Source organism: Rattus norvegicus, chromosome 7 (assembly GCF_021556685.1).
Source record: "Rattus norvegicus strain SHRSP/BbbUtx chromosome 7, alternate assembly SHRSP_T2T, whole genome shotgun sequence".
In the NCBI taxonomy this organism is placed as follows: Eukaryota; Metazoa; Chordata; class Mammalia; order Rodentia; family Muridae; genus Rattus; species Rattus norvegicus.
The window spans coordinates 21,176,909-21,201,159 of NC_141540.1; the positions used below are offsets into that span (position 1 = coordinate 21,176,909).

The 24,251-nt window shown below is 38.7% G+C and overlaps 1 protein-coding gene across 1 annotated transcript; it reads right to left on the minus strand.

Moving 5' to 3' along the window:
- Positions 1-719: 719 nt before the first annotated feature.
- Positions 720-23,264, minus strand: LOC148004492 (vomeronasal type-2 receptor 116-like). The gene is made up of 7 exons (XM_087559640.1): positions 22,636-23,264; positions 16,246-16,546; positions 12,058-12,861; positions 11,438-11,665; positions 3,897-4,020; positions 926-1,744; positions 720-814 (listed from the first exon to the last, which is right to left on the minus strand). Exons 1-7 carry the CDS (start codon positions 22,848-22,850, stop codon positions 720-722), a joined length of 2,586 nt encoding a protein of 861 aa, XP_087415766.1. The 5' UTR covers positions 22,851-23,264.
- Positions 23,265-24,251: the final 987 nt, after the last annotated feature.

The window sequence follows — 24,251 nt, forward strand, 5'->3', positions numbered from 1 at the left end:
ACCCCACCTAGGGATTCATCCCATCTGCAGATAGCAACCCCACACACTCTTGCTGATGCCAAGTCGTGCTTGCTGACAGGAACCTGGTATGGCTTTTCTCTGAGAGGTTCTACCAGCACCTGATTAATACAGATGCAGATACTCACAACTGACCATTGGACTCAGCACAGGGAACCTAGTGTCAGAGCTAAGGGTAGGACTGAAAAGATCAAGGGAATCATAACCATGTATGAAGAAGGATATCAACTAACCAGACCACCCTGAGCACCTAGAAATTAAACCACGAACCAAAGAGTATACGTGGAGGGATTTGTGTAAATACATATGTAGAACAGGATGGCCTTATTTGACATCAGTTGGAGGTGTGGCACTTGGTCCTGTGGAGGATTGATGCCCCAGTGTAGGGAGATGCGGGAGTTGTGAGGCAGGTGTATGTAAGTGATTAGAGGAGCACACTTATAGAGGCAAAGGGGAAGGGGAGACAGAAGGAATGGGATGAAATGTTTGTGGAGGGATCACCAGGAAGTGGAATATCATATGAAATATAAATGAGTAAAATGATTAATAAAAAATAATTGAAACAAATATAATTAAAGAATATGATTGACTTGTATGAATGCCAATAACATGTTAAATCTAATATTTGAGGTTTGTAATAAAACATAGTTTTCTTCAAGCTATGCAATAACTTCACACATGATTTAAAAGTTAAGAAATATTCATTGATTCATCTGTGTTTTGTCTCGGAACTTTTGAATTGAGTTTCTGTCTGGTCTTAACAAAATAATGTAGCATTTCGGGATAAAGATACACCCTAGCGGGGTTGGGGATTTGGCTCAGTGTTAGAGCGCTTGCCTAGCAAGCGCAAGGCCCTGGGTTCGGTCCCCAGCTCTGAAAAAAAAAAAAAAAAAAAAAAAAAAGATACACCCTAGCAGGCCCATACTGGAGGCCAGAATAGAAAACACTTCAACTGCTACCATGACTTTTCCCTTGGAGCTATGGTAAACAGGAAGGAAGGTGATCCAAACACTGCAGAACACCAGCATGCTGAATGTCAGGAACTTGGCTTCATTGAATGTGTCAGGTAGATTCCTGGCCAAGAAAGCCACTGTGAAGCTCACTAGGGCCAGAGATCCTAAGTATCCAAGAACACAATAGAATGCCATAACTGAGCCTTTGCTGCATGTGATGGTGATGCAGCCATGTTCAGAGTGTGTATCAATGTCAACAAAGGGAGGTGATGTCCATAGCCATATTCCATAGAGAATTATTTGGACAACTGTACAGATGGGAATGATGTATTTAGGTATCCTTGATACCATCAATCCCCTCATTCTTCTGCCTGGAAGAGTGATCCTGAAGGCCAGAACCACAGTAAGAGTTTTGGCCAAGACTGTGGACACGGACACAGTGAACAGAATTCCAAATGTAGTCTGCTGTAGGATACATGTTGTAGTATTTGGATTTCCAACAAAGAGCAAGGAGCAGAGAAAGCAAAATATAAGGGCCGTTAGCAGAATGTAGCTGAGAGTACGGTTATTAGCCTTCACAATGGGAGTTTCTCTGTGCTTCAGAAAGACCCCAAGGACAAGAGCTGTAAGTACAGAGAAGCACAGGGCCAGGCAGACAAGAGCCATCCCCAAAGGATCTTCATAAGCCAGAAATGTCACAGCTTTTGGCAGGCAGTGGGTTTGCTCTGTGTCAGCATACCAATCTTCTGGACACTTCACACACTCCTCTGAGTCTATTGGCAAAGCAAAGAATCACCAGCATAGCTCTGCATTGTCTCTAATTCATAGGATATCTTAGCCAAAGATTCTGAAGAACCTTAGCACAACCTTCCTTCTTTGTTGCTATGAAGAACCATAGCTCTAAAGCAGCATTTCTTATTTTACAGTATCTTTCATATATGTGGTAAAAGAAAACCTTTGGTGTTTGTGTTATAAATAAAAATTTTATTTACCTTGCATATTTATGAGATATTTTAATTATCTTGAGAGTAAGAAAAAATATATTGTGTCTTAGCAATTTGGTACTGTATAAGAACATAGCTAATACTTGGCCACTTGTAGTTGTCTCAATTTTATACACAGTGATCATGAGAATGTGCCAGTTGGGTTCTCAGAAAAAGTTGGATTTATGTTAGCTAAACTGTCTGAATTAATAACCTATGGGTCTGTTTTCATATGGTCATAGGGGCATAGGAATCTGTCCCCGAAAGTTTTATTTATAAAGGGTAATGATTCTATTCCTCAAAGTTTAGATATAGTGAAATTATTGCCTTAAAAATGATAATTCACATTTCCACCACTTTGGGTTCCTGTTTACACGTATTCATTTTAGGGAGGCATGGCATTTACATATATCTTTCAGTTCTACAATTGTAAAAGTTGATCTGTATTAATATATAAAGGAAAGAAGAACTTCCTGGAAAAACAACATAAAAGAAATAATTTTCTAAATTCTACCAAATTGAGAAGACACATAAGACAAATGGGAAAATTTTTTCCTGCCTAGGAGTTATATATTCCACTTTGATATGTGCTGTTACTTTTATTGCAATTCACACATGTTACATTAAATTAAAGAATTATATATATCCAATATTGATGCTCTCCACTGAGAAATATATTTTTTCAGTTAGTTTCTTATTTTTCTCAATAATATTGATAAAATCATAAGCATATGCATTTCATTAATGTTTAGGCATATCATAATTTAACATCTTATAAATACCAGAATTTCTATTTTAGAATTGATATAAAATATTAAAAGTAAATAAAATTATGAAAAATTTCTATCCAATAATTTCATACTTAGTCACCAGTGAATTGATAAACAATTAATATTAGCTGTATATTTATGAATAGTATCATATTCATAAAAATTATATGACATCTTTCATATGCTTTATTATCCTTAACTTTTATTGTTCTTGAATTATACACTAACCACTTCACAAAAACTCATTAATTGTGATCATCTTTTTTCCACATCATATCGCTAGATCTGGATTCACCTTTGACTTTAAACTGCATCAATTTTTAATATATTTCTAGACATAATATTTTCCAATAGTCAATTTTTTTTTGGTTCTTTTTTTCGGAGCTGGGGACCGAACCCAGGGCCTTGTGCTTCCTAGGTAAGCGCTCTACCACTGAGCTAAATCCCCAGCCCCCCAATAGTCAATTTTTATAATGAAACTATTAAAATTACTTCAATCACTTAATAGATAATCAATAGGATTAATCTCAGAAACTGACCCTTGCCTCACGAGCATGTAACCACAACTATTTATGTCATCTCATAGCTGATTTGCTTATATTCATGTCAGTTTTCTGCCTTACTCACAAATTTTATTTCCATGTGTTACTTTCATCACTGACCTGTGAACAAGATGACAACATAAAATACAGCATATCCATTGATTTTATGCTTGACAGGATAGTTGACCGCCAAAAGAATGCATATTTATTAAACTGAACTTAAAATCTTTGAGCACCAGATCATTTTCAGTAACCTATCTGGCAATTAGTATGATATGGCTATGAAAGAGTTGTATTTTCAGTGTGATCTATATATTGGTAAGAAAAAATAACAAGTAATAAAATATATGAAATTTCTGAGAAAAGTAATACTTGTCATAATATTTAGCTCTCATGCCTGCTTATCTGAAAAAATACACTCTTTCATGGGTCTAGTAATAGTCAAGAAATGTGACTGAAGCAGTAGTGTCAGTGTTTTATCTAGGCACAATACTACTTATCTATCATATAAATTAATTAAAATAAAAGGAGATTTTATCTTTAAGGTTCCTTTCAGGGTTTTTCTTATACATAATGCATGTGGAACAATATAGTCAGTCTGAAGAATTTCCTCCCAAACCATGCAATGACCTGTGGTGTTGGAAATCTCATTGGCAGGACATCGGAGACAATCAAAACAGCAGTCTGCTTTTCCTTCAGGATGCGATTTCTTGAAACCAGGATGGCAAGGCATACTGCACACCGAAGTGGAAAACTGAGAAAAATCAGATATGTGTAAATAACAAATCATTTTTCCTTCCATATCTAGTATTTTTCAAAATATTGACATATAAATGAACTTATTTTCAGTAGTCTTTAAATAAAATGCAATGTTACCAATGTATAAACATGGATTCTACTACATAATATAATGAATATGTAAATTAATTCATGGAAATATATAATCCTTCTCAGTAATGAAAAGGAAATAATTAAAGCCAAAAATTGCTGCTTAGAAGTTTGACTAGGATCCCGGCCCGCAGCAGCTCTCTGCTCCCAGACCCGGTGAGAGAGAGACCCAACTGCCTGGTCAGGTGGGCACTCCTGAGGCTGCAGAGCGGAAGAGACCACCAACACTGCTCACCCCTGCCCACATCCCTGGCCCAAGAGGAAACTGTATAAGGCCTCTGGGCTCCCGTGGGGGAGGGCCCAGGATCGGCAGGACCCCTGCGCCTGAGACACCGCCGGACCCTGAAGGAAACAGACCGGATAAACAGTTCTCTGCACCCAAATCCCGTGGGAGGGAGAGCTAAACCTTCAGAGAGGCAGACAGGCCTGGGAAACCAGAAGAGACTGCTCCCTGCACACACATCTCGGACGCCAGAGGAAAAAGCCAAAGACCATCTGGAACCCTGGTGCACTGAAGCTCCCGGAAGAGGCGGCACAGGTCTTCCTGGTTGCTGCCGCTGCAGAGAGCCCCTGGGCAGCACCCCACGAGCGAACTTGAGCCTCGGGACCACAGGTAAGACCAAATTTTCTGCTGCAAGAAAGCTGCCTGGTGAGCTTGGGACACACGGAAGCAGAATTTCTCTAGAACCGGGCACGTTCTGGGTTTACCGGAAGTCCCACACCCGCGGATCCCGGCCCGCAGCAGCTCTCTGCTCCCAGACCCGGTGAGAGAGAGACCCAACCGCCTGGTCAGGTGGGCACTCCTGAGGCTGCAGAGCGGAAGAGACCACCAACACTGCTCACCCCTGCCCACATCCCTGGCCCAAGAGGAAACTGTATAAGGCCTCTGGGCTCCCGTGGGGGAGGGCCCAGGATTGGCAGGACCCCTGCGCCTGAGACACCACCGGACCCTGAAGGAAACAGACCGGATAAACAGTTCTCTGCACCCAAATCCCGTGGGAGGGAGAGCTAAACCTTCAGAGAGGCAGACAGGCCTGGGAAACCAGAAGAGACTGCTCCCTGCACACACATCTCGGATGCCAGAGGAAAAAGCCAAAGACCATCTGGAACCCTGGTGCACTGAAGCTCCCGGAAGGGGCGGCACAGGTCTTCCTGGTTGCTGCCGCTGCAGAGAGCCCCTGGACAGCACCCCACGAGCAAACCTGAGCCTCGGGACCACAGGTAAGACCAAATTTTCTGCTGCAAGAAAGCTGCCTGGTGAACTCAAGACACAGGCCCACAGGAACAGCTGAAGACCTGTAGAGAGGAAAAACTACACGCCCGAAAGCAGAACACTCTGTCCCCATAACTGACTGAAAGAGAGGAAAAGAGGTCTACAGCACTCCTGACACACAGGCTTATAGGACAGTCTAGCCACTGTCAGAAATAGCAAAACAAAGTAACACTAGAGATAATCTGATGGCGAGAGGCAAGCGCAGGAACCCAAGCAACAGAAACCAAGACTACATGCCATCATCGGAGCCCAATTCTCCCACCAAAACAAACATGGAATATCCAAACACACCAGAAAAGCAAGATCTAGTTTCAAAATCATATTTGATCATGATGCTGGAGGACTTCAAGAAAGACTTGAACACACTTAGGGAAGCACAGGAAAACATTAATAAACAAGTAAAAGCCTACAGAGAGGAATCGCAAAAATCCCTGAAAGAATTCCAGGAAAACACAATCAAACAGTTGAAGGAATTAAAAATGGAAATAGAAGCAATCAAGAAAGAACACATGGAAACAACCCTGGATATAGAAAACCAAAAGAAGAGACAAGGAGCTGTAGATACAAGCTTCACCAACAGAATACAAGAGATGGAAGAGAGAATCTCAGGAGCAGAAGATTCCATAGAAATCATTGACTCAACTGTCAAAGATAATGTAAAGCGGAAAAAGCTACTGGTCCAAAACATACAGGAAATCCAGGACTCAATGAGAAGATCAAACCTAAGGATAATAGGTATAGAAGAGAGTGAAGACTCCCAGCTCAAAGGACCAGTAAATATCTTCAACAAAATCATAGAAGAAAACTTCCCTAACCTAAAAAAAGAGATACCCATAGACATACAAGAAGCCTACAGAACTCCAAATAGATTGGACCAGAAAAGAAACACCTCCCGTCACATAATTGTCAAAACACCAAACGCACAAAATAAAGAAAGAATATTAAAAGCAGTAAGGGAAAAAGGTCAAGTAACATATAAAGGGAGACCTATCAGAATCACACCAGACTTCTCGCCAGAAACTATGAAGGCCAGAAGATCCTGGACTGATGTTATACAGACCCTAAGAGAACACAAATGCCAGCCCAGATTACTGTATCCAGCAAAACTCTCAATTAACATTGATGGAGAAACCAAGATATTCCATGACAAAACCAAATTTACACAATATCTTTCTACAAATCCAGCACTACAAAGGATAATAAATGGTAAAGCCCAACATAAGGAGGCAAGCTATACCCTAGAAGAAGCAAGAAACTAATCGTCTTGGCAACAAAACAAAGAGAATGAAAGCACACAAACATAACCTCACATCCAAATATGAATATAACGGGAAGCAATAATCACTATTCCTTAATATCTCTCAATATCAATGGCCTCAACTCCCCAATAAAAAGACATAGATTAACAAACTGGATACGCAACGAGGACCCTGCATTCTGCTGCCTACAGGAAACACACCTCAGAGACAAAGACAGACACTACCTCAGAGTGAAAGGCTGGAAAACAACTTTCCAAGCAAATGGTCAGAAGAAGCAAGCTGGAGTAGCCATTCTAATATCAAATAATATCAATTTCCAACTAAAAGTCATCAAAAAAGATAAGGAAGGACACTTCATATTCATCAAAGGAAAAATCAACCAAGATGAACTCTCAATCCTAAATATCTATGCCCCAAATAAAAGGGCACCTACATACGTAAAAGAAACCTTACTAAAGCTCAAAACACACATTGCACCTCACACAATAATAGTGGGAGATTTCAACACCCCACTCTCATCAATGGACAGATCATGGAAACAGAAATTAAACAGTGATGTAGACAGACTAAGAGAAGTCATGAGCCAAATGGACTTAACGGATATTTATAGAACATTCTATCCTAAAGCAAAAGGATATACCTTCTTCTCAGCTCCTCATGGTACTTTCTCCAAAATTGACCATATAATTGGTCAAAAAACGGGCCTCAACAGGTACAGAAAGATAGAAATAATCCCATGCGTGCTATCGGACCACCACGGCCTAAAACTGGTCTTCAATAACAATAAGGGAAGAATGCCCACATATACGTGGAAATTGAACAATGCTCTACTCAATGATAACCTGGTCAAGGAAGAAATAAAGAAAGAAATTAAAAACTTTTTAGAATTTAATGAAAATGAAGATACAACATACTCAAACTTATGGGACACAATGAAAGCTGTGCTAAGAGGAAAACTCATAGCGCTGAGTGCCTGCAGAAAGAAACAGGAAAGAGCATATGTCAGCAGCTTGACAGCACACCTAAAAGCTCTAGAACAAAAAGAAGCAAATACACCCAGGAGGAGTAGAAGGCAGGAAATAATCAAACTCAGAGCTGAAATCAACCAAGTAGAAACAAAAAGGACCATAGAAAGAATCAACAGAACCAAAAGTTGGTTCTTTGAGAAAATCAACAAGATAGATAAACCCTTAGCCAGACTAACGAGAGAACACAGAGAGTGTGTCCAAATTAACAAAATCAGAAATGAAAAGGGAGACATAACTACAGATTCGGAGGAAATTCAAAAAATCATCAGATCTTACTATAAAAACCTATATTCAACAAAATTTGAAAATCTTCAGGAAATGGACAATTTCCTAGACAGATACCAGGTATCGAAGTTAAATCAGGAACAGATAAACCAGTTAAACAACCCCATAACTCCTAAGGAAATAGAAGCAGTCATTAAAGGTCTCCCAACCAAAAAGAGCCCAGGTCCAGACGGGTTTAGTGCAGAATTCTATCAAACCTTCATAGAAGACCTCATACCAATATTATCCAAACTATTCCACAAAATTGAAACAGATGGAGCCCTACCGAATTCCTTCTACGAAGCCACAATTACTCTTATACCTAAACCACACAAAGACACAACAAAGAAAGAGAACTTCAGACCAATTTCCCTTATGAATATCGACGCAAAAATACTCAATAAAATTCTGGCAAACCAAATTCAAGAGCACATCAAAACAATCATCCACCATGATCAAGTAGGCTTCATCCCAGGCATGCAGGGATGGTTTAATATACGGAAAACCATCAACGTGATCCATTATATACAAACTGAAAGAACAGAACCACATGATCATTTCATTAGATGCTGAGAAAGCATTTGACAAAATTCAACACCCCTTCATGATAAAAGTCCTGGAAAGAATAGGAATTCAAGGCCCATACCTAAACATAGTAAAAGCCATATACAGCAAACCAGTTGCTAACATTAAACTAAATGGAGAGAAACTTGAAGCAATCCCACTAAAATCAGGGACTAGACAAGGCTGCCCACTCTCTCCCTACTTATTCAATATAGTTCTTGAAGTTCTAGCCAGAGCAATCAGACAACAAAAGGAGATCAAAGGGATACAGATCGGAAAAGAAGAGGTCAAAATATCACTATTTGCAGATGACATGATAGTATATTTAAGTGATCCCAAAAGTTCCACCAGAGAACTACTAAAGCTGATAAACAACTTCAGCAAAGTGGCTGGGTATAAAATTAACTCAAATAAATCAGTTGCCTTCCTCTATACAAAAGAGAAACAAGCCGAGAAAGAAATTAGGGAAACGACACCCTTCATAATAGACCCAAATAATATAAAGTACCTCGGTGTGACTTTAACCAAGCAAGTAAAAGATCTGTACAATAAGAACTTCAAGACACTGAGGAAAGAAATTGAAGAAGACCTCAGAAGATGGAAAGATCTCCCATGCTCATGGATTGGCAGGATTAATATGGTAAAAATGGCCATTTTACCAAAAGCAATCTACAGATTCAATGCAATCCCCATCAAAATACCAATCCAATTCTTCAAAGAGTTAGACAGAACAATTTGCAAATTCATCTGGAATAACAAAAAACCCAGGATAGCTAACGCTATCCTCAACAATAAAAGGACTTCAGGGGGAATCACTATCCCTGAACTCAAGCAGTATTACAGAGCAATAGTGATAAAAACTGCATGGTATTGGTACAGAGACAGACAGATAGACCAATGGAATAGAATTGAAGACCCAGAAATGAACACACACACCTATGGTCACTTGATTTTTGACAAAGGAGCCAAAACCATCCAATGGAAAAAAGATAGCATTTTCAGCAAATGGTGCTGGTTCAACTGGAGGGCAACATGTAGAAGAATGCAGATCGATCCATCCTTATCACCCTGTACAAAGCTTAAGTCCAAGTGGATCAAGGACCTCCACATCAAACCAGACACACTCAAACTAATAGAAGAAAAACTAGGGAAGCATCTGGAACACATGGGCACTGGAAAAAATTTCCTGAACAAAACACCAATGGCTTATGCTCTAAGATCAAGAATCGACAAATGGGATCTCATAAAACTGCAAAGCTTCTGTAAGGCAAAGGACACTGTGGTTAGGACAAAACGGCCACCAACAGATTGGGAAAAGATCTTTACCAATCCTACAACAGATAGAGGCCTTATTTCCAAAATATACAAAGAACTCAAGAAGTTAGACCGCAGGGAAACAAATAACCCTATTAAAAAATGGGGTTCAGAGCTAAACAAAGAATTCACAGCTGAGGAATGCCGAATGGCTGAGAAACACCTAAAGAAATGTTCAACATCTTTAGTCATAAGGGAAATGCAAATCAAAACAACCCTGAGATTTCACCTCACACCAGTGCGATTGGCTAAGATCAAAAACTCAGGTGACAGCAGATGCTGGCGAGGATGTGGAGAAAGAGGAACACTCCTCCATTGTTGGTGGGATTGCAGACTGGTAAAACCATTCTGGAAATCAGTCTGGAGGTTCCTCAGAAAATTGGACATTGAACTGCCTGAGGATCCAGCTATACCTCTCTTGGGCATATACCCAAAAGATGCCTCAACATATAAAAGAGACACGTGCTCCACTATGTTCATCGCAGCCTTATTTATAATAGCCAGAAAATGGAAAGAACCCAGATGCCCTTCAACAGAGGAATGGATACAGAAAATGTGGTACATCTACACAATGGAATATTACTCAGCTATCAAAAACAACGAGTTTATGAAATTCGTAGGCAAATGGTTGGAACTGGAAAATATCATCCTGAGTGAGCTAACCCAATCACAGAAAGACATACATGGTATGCACTCATTGATAAGTGGCTATTAGCCCAAATGCTTGAATTACCCTAGATCCCTAGAACAAACGAAACTCAAGACGGATGATCAAAATGTGAATGCTTCACTCCTTCTTTAAATGAGGAAAAAGAATACTCTTGGCAGGGAAGGGAGAGGCAAAGATTAAAACAGAGACTGAAGGAACACCCATTCAGAGCCTGCCCCACATGTGGCCCATACATATACAGCCACCCAATTAGACAAGATGGATGAAGCAAAGAAGTGCAGACCGACAGGAGCCGGATGTAGATCGCTCCTGAGAGACACAGCCAGAATACAGCAAATATAGAGGCGAATGCCAGCAGCAAACCACTGAACTGAGAATAGGTCCCCTATTGAAGGAATCAGAGAAAGAACCGGAAGAGCTTGAAGGGGCTCGAGACCCCAAAAGTACAACAATGCCAAGCAACCAGAGCTTCCAGGGACTAAGCCACTACCTAAAGACTATACATGGACTGACCCTGGACTCTGACCCCATAGGTAGCAATGAATATCCTAGTAAGAGCACCAGTGGAAGGGGAAGCCCTGGGTCCTGCTAAGACTGAACCCCCAGTGAACTAGTCTATGGGGGGAGGGCGGCAATGGGGGGAGGGTTGGGAGGGGAACACCCATAAGGAAGGGGAGGGGGGAGGGGGATGTTTGCCCGGAAACCGGGAAAGGGAATAACACTCGAAATGTATATAAGAAATACTCAAGTTAATAAAAAATTATAAGCCCGTGGAAAAAAAATAAAAAAAAAAAATAAAAGCACAATATAGCAAACTAAAAAAAAAAAAAAAAAAAAAAAAACTGATGCTTATGAAGAAGATAAAAAAAAAAAAAGAAGTTTGACTAAAATTAAAATTTGATGCAACCTACCTGTCTACTTCCTGTGGCCCACTCTATCATGTCTTCAGATAACAACAGTTGTTGATCATGTGCAAAATAAGGAGAGAACTGTCCTACTTTCACCTTTAGTACATAACCTTGTGGAAAATGCAAAACGTTGAGAATGTCATACATTGCATCTAAATTTCTTCCTTGATTAACAGTCACTGGGTCTCCTATAGGATTAATAAATCTTATATTCTTCAGAAAGTCATTTACCTAAAAAATGTGTAACTTTATTATTAAATGTACTAATACTTTAAGTAAAAATGTTTTGTGGAGGACTTTTTTTTACTCTTAAATCTCTCATTCAAAATTCTTTAATGCAAAGTAACTAACAAACATGTTAAAATGACAGTGTTTGTGTGTGTGTTGGTGAGTGTGTGTTTCATTTTTGTGTATTGAGTCTCTCACTTAACATGAACCTTATGGTTTTCTGGCTTTGCTTATTAGCCATTAAAACATATTTTTTACATTTTTTTCCTTTCCAATACTGGGATTCATCCTTGCCCAGTTTGTAACTGAGATGTTGGTACCCAATTTAGGTCCTAATTGATGTGGAGTATGTTAATTTTAAATGTCAACTTGCAACAACCTAGAGTCATATTTACCTGCATGCATCTAGGTATTAGCCCTTCCCAACTTTCCAATACTTTTATATCTACTTGTTGAAGATGCATATTGTGAAAGGCATGGGCCACGGCATAAACAGCATTATATATGTTGTAACGCTCATCATTCATGGCCATGTCAAAACTGTGCCACAGTAATAATTCCAATATAGTATTAGATAAGCAATGATTCAGTGTTTTGCATTCAGATACAGACACTGAACAGTTAAAATAGATCCATCCCAATCTCACCAGAGAAACAGCTTCTGGGTAAGCAGAAAAGTTTGTTTTCTGAATAAAATGCTTAAAAGTAGAAATCTCCCGATAATGGTGGGACAAAGACAAAGTTCCATGGAAAGAGTCAATGGTGAAGTCTCTGGACCTTGAGATGACATCCCATTGTGAGGTAGTGATCCACAATCTCCATATGCCTAACATTTCCCATCTTCTAAAGCTCACTTCTAGAGTAGAGTTCACATTACCATAAATGATGACATTTGCTGATGATGTCATTATTTGAAAATAATAAATCTCAGCCCTTTCTATGTATAACTGCATGTTTGCTGGGATCCTATTCACAAAAGCTAAACAAATGTCGTTTATCTTCATTTCTTCTTTCATATCTGAGAGAAACTGAACACCCTGGTCATCATCTAAGATAACCAGTCCCACCCATTTCCAGAGGAAATGAATCATCAAGGATACCATGGCAAGAACAAGGCTTGTGTCCTTTGGGGCGATCTGATATAGATGAGGAAACAGATCACGGTCACTCAGACTATCATAAAATGGTCCATATGTAACCTAAATAAAACAGAACACCAGAAGTAACATGAGAAATGAAACTGCCAAGAAGTTAACATTAAGATCTGAAATTTAAAGCCCTCATGTGCAAATAGGAGAAAGGACTATGTGTTTACCACATTGAAATAATGTTTTCCTTCCTGTAAGCTGGAAAACTACTGACTTTCTCCATAGTCTATAAAATTCTTATTTCTAAATTGCACATTTTTCTATCAAAATTAAAGCATTAATATTACATGAGAAGATTTTTCCTTTTTTAACTTATTTACATTATAAATGATAGAGAGATACCAGGTGCCAAAATTAAATTGGGATCAGATAAATCATCTAAACAGTCCCATAACTTCTAAAAGCATCCAAACCAATATTAAATCCCAGGACTAGATGGTTTTAAGACAGAGATGGATTTCTTTTTCTCTTCTTTGTTATCTGTTATGGTTATGCAAATCCACACAGACACTATCTCAGTATTCTTGAAATATCTACAAGCAGCATATCCTGAACTCCAAATGCCTCTGGACTGAACACACAGAAGAGGGACATGGAGCAGCACACAGCACAACATCCCACAACTGCATCTGCCTCCTAAGAGGTAGGCTTTATTCAGACACACAGAGATGAGACCCTACAACTATCCCACCCCTGCAGGAACCCAAGCCCAGCAGCCAGAGTTCCATCTTCCTTCCAGGGCACATCTGTAGCAGCAACGGTCAGGGGGCAGCATATCATGCCATACTCTATAGCTCTGGCTACCTCCCAAGACTCTGGTTCTAACCTGGCACACAGCATTCACAGATCATCACACGACTTCCCAGTCCACAGCCCTTCCTGGCTCTCAGGAAGTCTACTCAAACACAAGACATACATCCCCACCTGCCTGGAAGGAGTCCTATTTCAATGTAGGACACTCATGCTAACTAACACCAGATACAACTAGATGGTGAAAGGCAAGTCAAGAATATAATCAACAGAAGCCAATGCAATATGGCACCATAAGAACTCTTCTCTCCTAGTCCAGCAAGCTTTAAATATCACAACACACCTGAAAAGCAAGACAGTAGCCTTAACTGCCATCTCATGAATGTGATAGAAGACTTAAAGAGAAGAAAATTATTCGCACTAAAAACACATTCAAACATACAGAAGCCATTAAAGAGCAAACAAATACATCCCTCAAAGAAATACAGGGAAATGCAAACTGGTAAAGGAAATTAATGAAACAGGCCAAGACCTAAAATTAGAAATAGAAGCAATAAAAATGCAAATGGAGGAAGCCCTTAAGCTGTAAAACCTAAGGAAAAGAGAAAGAACTATAGACCTATGTATTAACAACAGAATACAAGAGAAGGAAGAGAGAATCTTAGGCATAGAAGATACTATAGAAGAAATTGATACATTTCTCAAAGAAACCACCAAGCATAAATTTTTCTAATTCAAAACATCCAGAAAATTTGGGGCACAGTGGAAAGACTAAACCCTAAGAATAGTAAGAATAGAAGAGGGTGACGATTTCCAGTGCAAAGAGCCAGAAAAAATCTTTGACAAAATTATAAAGAAAAGCTTCCCTAACCTAAAGAAAGAGATAGCCATACACGTAAAAAAGCCTACAGAACACCAGATATCTTGGACAAGTACAGAAATTTCTCATGCCACATAAAAATCAAACTACTAAATATAAAGAAAAAGAAAGAATATTAACAGCTGTAAGAGAAAAAAGCTAAGGAACATATAAAAGTAGACCTGTCAAAATTACACCAGACTTCTCAACAGAGCTCTAAAATGCAAAAGATCCTGGACAAATATCATACAGTCTGTAAGAGAACACAATTTCCAGACAAGACTATGATACCCCTCAAAACTCTCAATAATTATAGATGGGGAAAAACTAGACATTCCATGACAAAACCAAATTTAAAGTGTATTTCTATGAATCCAGCCTACAAAGAATATGAGGATAAAAATTCCAAAAAAGGGAGGGTAACTACACCCAAGAAAACACAAGAAATGTGTCATAACAAACACAACAGAAGAGAATCACACACACACACACACACACACACACACACACACACACAATTACCACATGAAACAACAACAAAAAATGACAGGAACTAACAATCATGGATCATCAATATCTCTCAGCATCAATAAACTCAATTCCACAATTAAAAACAACACAGACTAACAGACAGAATAGGTAAACAGGATCAATCACTCTGCTGCATACAAGAAACACACAGCTCAGCAACAAAGACAGACAGTACCTCTGGGTAAAGGGCTGGGAAGAAGTTTTCCAAACAAATGTATCAGGTGTAAAAGAGATAGGAGAAAGGCCCAGTGGACCAGGGGAAGGAATGGAAATCTGTATCTGCTTTGGGGATCTCTAGGAAGTCCCAGAGACCTGGGATAGGGAAGGCTACCAGAAGTCAATGTGGTTGACCTTAGCTGAGATGTCTAACAGTAGAGGCATGGAATCTGTAGAGGGCAACTCCTCTAGCCATGCAAGACCCCCTAGTGGAAGGATAAGGATACCAACCCACTCACTAAACTTTCAACGTAAAATTTGTCCTATCTAAAAGAAATGCAGGGATGGAACAGAGGCTGAGGGAAAGACCAACAATAAACAGCCCAACTTGAAACCCATCCCATGGGCGAGCATTAATCCCAGACATTATTAATTATGCTCTGTTATGCTTGCAGACAGAAATCTAGCATAACAATCCTCTGAGATGCTGTACCTAGCAGTGGATGGAAACAAGCATTTACCCGCAGACAAATACTAGATGGAGGATAGGGGACACATATGAAGTGTTGGGGGATGCATTAAAGACCCAGTATAAGATGAGAACTTCACAGGCAGACCAAAAGAGTCAACAAATCTAAATTCCTGACAGTTCTCAGAGTCTGAGCCACCAATGAAAGAACATACATGGGCTGGAATGAGGCTCACCTGCACACATATATGGTGTGTGTATGTATGTATGTATGTATGTATGTATGTATGTATGTATGTATGTATGCATGCATGCATGTAAGTATATAAAACAGAAAGGCAGTTCAGTATTCTTGGATCCTCTATCTGGCCTCAGTGGAAGAGGAAGCAACTAATCTGACAGAGACTTGATATGCCAGGGTGGGGAGATACCCAGGGGGTTTCCAGCCACTCAGAGAAGGGGTAAGGGATGGCAAAGGACTCAGTGAAGGATCAGCATTTGTGGTGTAAACAAATAAATAAAATATCAACAAGTAAAGAATGAAGGAAGAGAAGGAAGGAAGGAAGGAAGGAAGAAAGAAAGGAAGAAAGAAAGAAAGAAAGAAAGAAAGAAAGAAAGAAAGAAAGAAAGAAAGAAAGAGCGAGTGTATGTTTTAAACTCTACCCATTACATTTAACATCACCTGTGGAATTTTGAAGAGCTGCAGGAGTGTTGCCACTCGGGCAGAAACTGTCCATGTTGGTCCTGTAAGTGCTACATCACAGTCACTATACTCACAGATATAATTAGGAATAATCTCACCAGACTTTGAGAGCATGTTTAGGTTATTGAGATTTGTTGATGTAATGTCACACTGGTCACCAAGAAAGGTAAATCCCAAGGTAGAGTTAGGTAAAAGATTAGGGTTCCTGTTGATCTCTTCTATGGCAAAAAGCATTACCAGAACATATGGGTATGTGTTCACTGGCAAACTGAAAACAAGACACAGTAATTACTGATGTGGCTCCAAACATAAGAATCTTCAAATCAAATACAATGAGTGTTATGTACTAATGATATTTATCCCCTAATTTCCTGTGTTGATACAATTCCCTTTAAGGGTAAATTAATACACAATATGCTTTTAGGAACTAATAGTTGATAAACGGGAGCCACTCATAATTTTTTCATTGTGAAAGTCCATAATAACTTTTCCTCTCCCTATTTACACTGGAATGTTGTCAAATGACCTAATTCCATTGATGAATCAGAAGCATGCTCTTAACATACCATTAATAGCAAAAAGGAGAGTATTTTTATTACTGCTTCTATATCAGTGCTTGTTATAAGTGTTTAAATTAATTATATCATCTTAGCTCAACACTTGAACATCATTTAAATCAAGAGATTTATCATTTTTCAGAATCTATAATCTGTTTTAAGGCATCTTGTCAGATGTTTGTGTTGATTTCTATATTCCATTGGCATTTGTTTTAAAGGGTCTCTCTAGCTCTCTCATTCTCCCTTTTTCTTTCTTGCTTTAATACTATTGATTGATTCTTCTCTTTTTATTTCAATTAAATTTAATGGTTAATCAAAATGTCCAATTTTGATGGTTGATCTTTTCAAAGAACTTTCTCGTTATTTCTTTGATTGCTCTTAAATTCTTTAATTTCTATCCATTAATTTATTTTCTGAATTTAAGTACAATATTCTGTCTAATACATTGTAATCAAAAGAAGAATGACCTTTGCTCCTGGCAAAGTAAAGCTTTTTGGCCCTCATATTACTCCATAAATGTAAGTATGTTGGATAAATAATTTGGTGAAAACAGTTTCTCTGTTAGCCATAAGTATATTTTTTAAGCCATGTGCACAATCTTAAATTTAATTTTTAAAAGATTCATGAGGGCCTTTACACTGCTTTCTGTGAAGTAAAAAATGGGAAACCAGGGAAAAAAAGATAGGGGTGGGCAAGAGGGAAACATGATCTTGTATTGGGAGGGGGAAAAGGACTGAAGCCCTGAGGGTCAACAGAAAGGATGGAAACAGGCAAACTCAAGAGAAAGGAGGCTGTGAAGACCCTGTAGAATGTACCAGAGACGTGGGAAGTGAGAGACTCTCAGAACTCATATGGGGGGACCGTAGATGAAAGGCCCTACAGTGGGAAGAGAGAACTAATTGAATCCACCTCCAGCAGAAAGACAGGACACTAAGTGAGGGATGGAGTTGTTATCCCACTGCCAAAGCACTGACCCATAATTAATCCTGTCTGAAAGAAATGCAGGGACAGAAATGAAGAGCCAGCAACAGACCCAAAGTAGGATCCAGCTCAAAGGGAGGCCACAAGACCTGACACCATTACTGAAGCTATGGGGCACTCACAAAAAGGGATCTACCATGACTGCTCTCCAAAAGACAAGTAGCTGAAAGAGTCAGATGCAGATATGTGCACCCAACCAATGAACTGAAGCTGATGATCCCTCTAGTTGAATTCGGCAAAATTTAGAGAAAACTAAGGAAGAGGGCAACTCTATAGAAGAACCAGCAGTCTCAATTAACCTGAACCTGTGGGATCTCTAATACACTGCAATACCAACCAGGCAGCATGAAACAACTAAGATGAGGCCTCCAACACACATACAGCAGAGGACTCCCAGGTCTGGGTTCAGTCAGAGAAGATGCACCTAATCCTCAAGAGAATGGAGACTCCAGGAAGTTTAGAGGTCTGGTGGGGTGGGTGAGGTGGGGAAATCCTTCTGGAGAGGGGCAAAAGTGTAGGGGGGGGTAAGGAGAACATATGGGAGGTATTACCCCCAGGGCAGGGTGTACCATGAGGGGAATAAAATCTGGAGTGTATAAATAAACAAATAATTAAAATTAAATGATTTTTTTTAAAAAACCTGGAAGCAAGAAACTGGAAATAATCCAGGTTTTCCTCAAATTAAGAAAGGATAAAGAAAATGTGGGTCATTTACACAAAGGAATACTACTTAGCTTTTAAAAACAAGGGTATCCGTTGAAGGAATCAGAGAAAGAACTGGAAGAGCTTGAAGGGGCTCAAGACCCCATATGAACAATGATGCCAACCAACCAGAACTTCCAGGGACTAAGCCACTACCTAAAGACTATACATGGACTGACCCTGGGCTCCAACCTCATAGGTAGCAATGAATATCCTAGTAAGAGCACCAGTGGAAGGGGAAGCCCTGGGTCCTGCTAAGACTGAACCCCCAGTGAATATGATTGTTGGGGGGAGGGCGGTAATGGAGGAAAGATGGGGATGGGAACACCCATATAAAAGGGGAGGGGGAGGGGTTAGGGGGATGTTGGCCTGGAAATCAGAAAGGGAATAACAATCAAAATGTAAATAAGAAATACTCAAGTTAATAAAGATTAAAAAAAAGGATATCATGAAATTTGCAGGGAAACAAACGGGTAGAACTAGAATGATGTAAGCCAGACCCAGAAAGACATTTATGGTATGTACTCACTTATAAGTGGACACTACCACTCTAGCTCTTGTAGTAGATCTTGAAGTCAGGAATGGTGATGCCTCTACAAGTTCATTTATTGTTTAAAATTGTTTTCACTATCCTAGGATTTTGTTAATCCAGATAAATTTGAGAATTGAATTTTCTATCTCTGTGAAGAATTGAGTTGGAGTTTTGATGGTATTGCATTAAATCTATATATTAGTTTTTGTAAGAGGGTCATTTTTATTATGTTAATTCTGCTGACCCATGAGCATTGGAGATCTTTCTATCTTCTGAGGTCTTCGACAATTTCCTTTTTCAGAAATTTAAAGTTCTTGTCATATAGATCACACATTTGCTTGGTTATACCAAAATATTTAACATTATTTCTAACTATTATAAAGGGTGTTGTCTCCCTAATTTCCTTCTCAACCCATTTATCCTTTGTGTAGAGAAAGGCTACTCATTTTTAATACAGAGAAAGACCAATAGATCAATAGAATAGAATTGAAGACCCAGAAATAAACCTACACACCTATGGTTACTTGATCTTTGACAAAGAAATCAAAACCATCCATTGAGAAGAAAAGACATTTTCAACAAATCATGCTGGTTCAACAGGTGACCAGCATGTAGAAGAATGCAAATTGATCCATTTTATCTCCTTGTACAAAGCTCAAATCCAAGTGGATCAAGGACCTCAACATAAAACTAGATATAGGGAATCTAATAAAAGAGAAAATGTGAAAAAGGCTCAAAGATGTTGGCACAGGAGTGGGGGTGGGTATTTCCTGAACAGAACACTAATGGCTCAGATTCCAGGATCAAAAATTGACAAATGGGACTTCATAAAATAGGAAAGCTTCTGTAAGGCAAAGGACACAGTCAGTAGAGCAAAAGAGCAACCTATATATTAGGAAAAGATCTTTACCAATCCCACATTCAATAAAGGGCTAATATCCAAAATATACAAAGAACTCAAAATCCAGAGAATAAACATCACTATTAAAAATGGGGTACAGAATTAAACAAAGAACTCTCAACTGAGGAATCATGAATGACTGAGAGGCACCTAAATAAATGTACAACATCCTAAGTTATCAGGGAAATGCAACTCAAAAAGACCATGAGATTCCACCTGACACCAGTCAGAATGGGTAAGATCAAAATCTCGGGCAATAGCAGATGCTGGCAAGATGTGGAGAAAGAGGAACACTCCTCCATTGCTAGTGGGATTGCAAACTGGTACAACCACTTTGAAAATCAGTCTGGAGGTTCCTCAGAAAATGGGAAATAGTTCTACCTGAAGACACAGCTATACCACTCCTGAGCATAGACCTAAATAATGCTCCAACATATAACAAGGACACATGTTCCACTATGTTAATAACAGTCTTATTTATAATTGGCAGTACCTGGATATATCCCAGATCGCCCTCAATGGAACAATGGAATCAGAAAATGTTGTACATTTACACAATGGAATACTATTCAACTATAAACAACGAGAACATTATGAGTTTTGCAGGCAAATTGAAGGAACTAGAAAAGGTCATCCTGAGGGAGGTATCCCAGACCAAAAGGATATGCCATGTGTTCACTGATAAGTGACTATTAGCCAAAAAGTTCAGAATACCCATGATATAACACACAGGCACTCAGAAGTTTAGCAAGAAGAAAAACCCAAGGGAAGACACTTTATTCCCACTTAGAAAGGGGAGCCAAATAATCATAAGAGGCAGATGGAGGTAAAGACCTGGAAGGGAGAGGGAAGGAGGAGAAGGAAAAGGAGAAAAATCAGGTCTGAGGGTAGGGGAAGAACAGTACAGAAGCCCAGAGGGCCGGGAGAGCAAATGGAAATATACAGCTCCTCAGGGAAATGAAAACATTACACAGCAGCAAATCTCAGAGGCTGAGATTAGATTGTAAAGAGCCTAGAATCTTCCAAGACCAGCCTAAGTTAACAGAGGCATTAAGCCACTGAGACAACAATTATAAAAGGAGAATAAAAAATCCTTTTACAAAATTTAAGTTGACTTTTTTCAAAAAAGAATGCCTACCAGTTATAGTTTGTACCTGATTCAAAGGAATATTTAAAGTAAATGTGTTCTGTATCCTTTCAGAAAGGAATTGAGATTGAATATAGAAAACAGAAACATGGGAATTATCAAAGTTGTTCTATTTTTCCTTCCAAAGCTATAGCCGCAAACAATACAAAGTATTCAATCTAAATATGTACACTTTAATTATAATTCACTATCATTTAAATGATGTCTAATTTGTCTGAAAAGTCATTGGCCATGAAATTTGCCAGTTCAACCTCACCACAATCTCCCATTGTCTCTCTATTTCTTCATAGGGTAATTTATTAGCTGACCAAGACATCTTAAAACTGCTGTTTCTCAGTATATATTGCATGTATTACCCATGGTACATTTAGAGAGGAACAGAAAATGTCTTTCAAAGGAATAAGTTACACCATTGCACCTTTAGTAAATAGATATTACCCCACACAATATGCATCTTTACAAAATTATCTATCTTCATACATGGAGAACAGAACTTAAATAAGTAAAGGGTAGATACTTAAGACCTAGCAAAAGAAACGTTTGCAGGAGCCACCAGAATCAAAATATACACACTGCAAAATGTACAAAATTTGCTTGTGCAGTATTTAAATCACTAAAAGAAGAAAATTAAATGTATTATAATTGAAAGAATAAAATGAAAATAGTTTTAAATTAATATAGTAAGAATATCCAATAGCAGCAAAGATAACACAACTTATAACACTCATTTTTACTCTAAAATGTTGGTTCCTACCCATAATAACATCTGTGATATAAGATACTTGAAAGAGCTATCATTTCTTTCACTGACATCTTCTGTTATATCAGAAGTACGAGTATTCAGTAATAGATGCAGTTAGAATATATTAACTCTATAATTATTTGATTTTTTTAAAGGTAGAATATGCAATGAAACCTGACACTGAAAATTCCACAAATGAGTGATTGTGGTATTACAGGCTAGGGACAATAAAATGAAAGCAAAAACCACAAAAATATCAGTGTACAGTCCTCCCATAACTGTAGTAAATTTCATCACCAAAAACAACAGAACATAAGTGGCAGGATGTCCTGGGATGCAAATTTTCTGAAAGAATATATAATATGTATGAATACAACTATCCAAACAAAGAAAATTAATGTAAATTAGCTCTTTTTTCAGGATATGTATATATCATATTTATGTTAGGCAGTTGAAGGAACATTCTAATGCTAAACTAATTCCAGTGGTTTGAATTGTATTTCTAAGTGAGATAACTGGGCCCCAAGAATACAATGATAACTCTTGAGAAAAGGAGGAATCTATAAAGAAGAAAGATGGGGGTGCTATGTCTCCTATATCCCATCTTGATAAATAAAAGTATATAATAAAGAAAGACAAAATAAACTGATCCACTTCTAGAAGGGAAAAAAGAAAAACTAAATTTCAAGTGTTTCCTAAATTGATATGAGTTCGAAACGGGGAGAGTCACTTAATGCCTGTCTTCCCAGTTATATTTCAGTAACAGAAACATGAACACACAACGGAAGCACTCACGGAAAATCCAGCAGCACGCTGAAGTGATCTTTCACTAGATGAGCAGGTATTGTGGAAAGGATGAAACCACAGTCCTTCCTCATGTTGCTCTCAAGATGTTCATTGTGATTTATTCTCCAAAAACAAGTGGCTTCTGGAAAACTGCACAAGATGAAAGAAAGTCTCAGCAGCAGGAAGAACACAATCAAAGTGTACGCCTTTTCCATGTCTGCCATTCAGTAAGCCTGAACAGAGGTTACATGGGCAATCCCATGGAAACACTCTGATCATTTAGTCATGGACACGTGTGTGCCTGGTTTTTATTACCATTACTGACTGGAGAGGCAACTCAAATTGGTCATGAATCCTTGTCATTCAATCTGACCACAAACTCCCCGAGCTACTTTCTTCTGACTCTGACCAACTGTCCTTAGAGGAATGCAAACAATTGGCCCAAGGGCTTTACATTTGAAGTAAATATGAACCATAAGATGGAAAATATGTTTTTAAGATCGTCCATTCTTGCCTTAGGGTAGTTATTTCATTAATGTTCATGGCATCGATGTTCTGGGGATAGTTAGTCTCAGGCCTGTGTCAGAAAGCCATTTGAAATCTCATATATGAATTTCATCATGGGATCCAAAGCTAGAAATGAGGTTAATGAGGTTAAAAAATCATACATATACATTCCACACAGACCCTATGCAAACACCTGACCCATTATGATGTCATCATCCATTATATGCAGAGGTAGTCTCACATACTGACTTTTCAGCATTCAACAAAATATTCTGTATGGATATATTATTTCACAGTAGTCACACTTATGAATTCTACCTAAAAATAATGTCCTTTTATAATATAGAAAACCAATCACAAATAAAATTCAGAAGTTAATCTAATCCTTGGTCTAGTAACGTCTAGTCTATGCATCAATGTCAATGCAGATGCTAAACTTCATACATATATATCCTCTAAAATGTCACATACATTTCTGCTTATCCCCTTCTAAGGATAAAGATCTTGTAATGGAACACATATCACTCTGAACCTACTGTCCAATTTGGCCTGGGAAGCAAGGAGGCTAAATTTAGATCTCCATTACTTCCTTGTTTCCTCCAAATTCACCCCCAGTGTCACACCCAGATTTATAACAGCCCACATACCCTTACCAGCTACCCATCTCAGATGTGTTACAACTTTCCTTTCCAACTTACTTCCCTTCATGGCTACTTCTTGTAGCAAGGAAGGAGTCCCAGAGGAAGGAGAAGATCATCAGTCCACCCAAACAACTTCAACCCAAAATTTATGGTGTCTTCAAGATATGCAGTGACAAAGATAAAGCAGAGACAGAGGGAATAGCCAATCAATGACTGTCCCAACTTAAGACGCATTATATGTACCAATCTCTGACACTACTAATGATATTTTGCTATGCTTTTGGACAGGATAGTATAACTGTCTCCTGAGAGGCTTTATCCAGCAGTGGATGGGGACAGATGCAAAGACCCACAGCCAAATTCCAGATGGAACTCAATGAAACTTGCGGAAAAGTGGAGGATAGAATTCAGCAAGCCAGAGTGGTCAAAGACACCAGAAGAAAACCTACATGGTCAACTAACCTGTGCTCGCAAGGC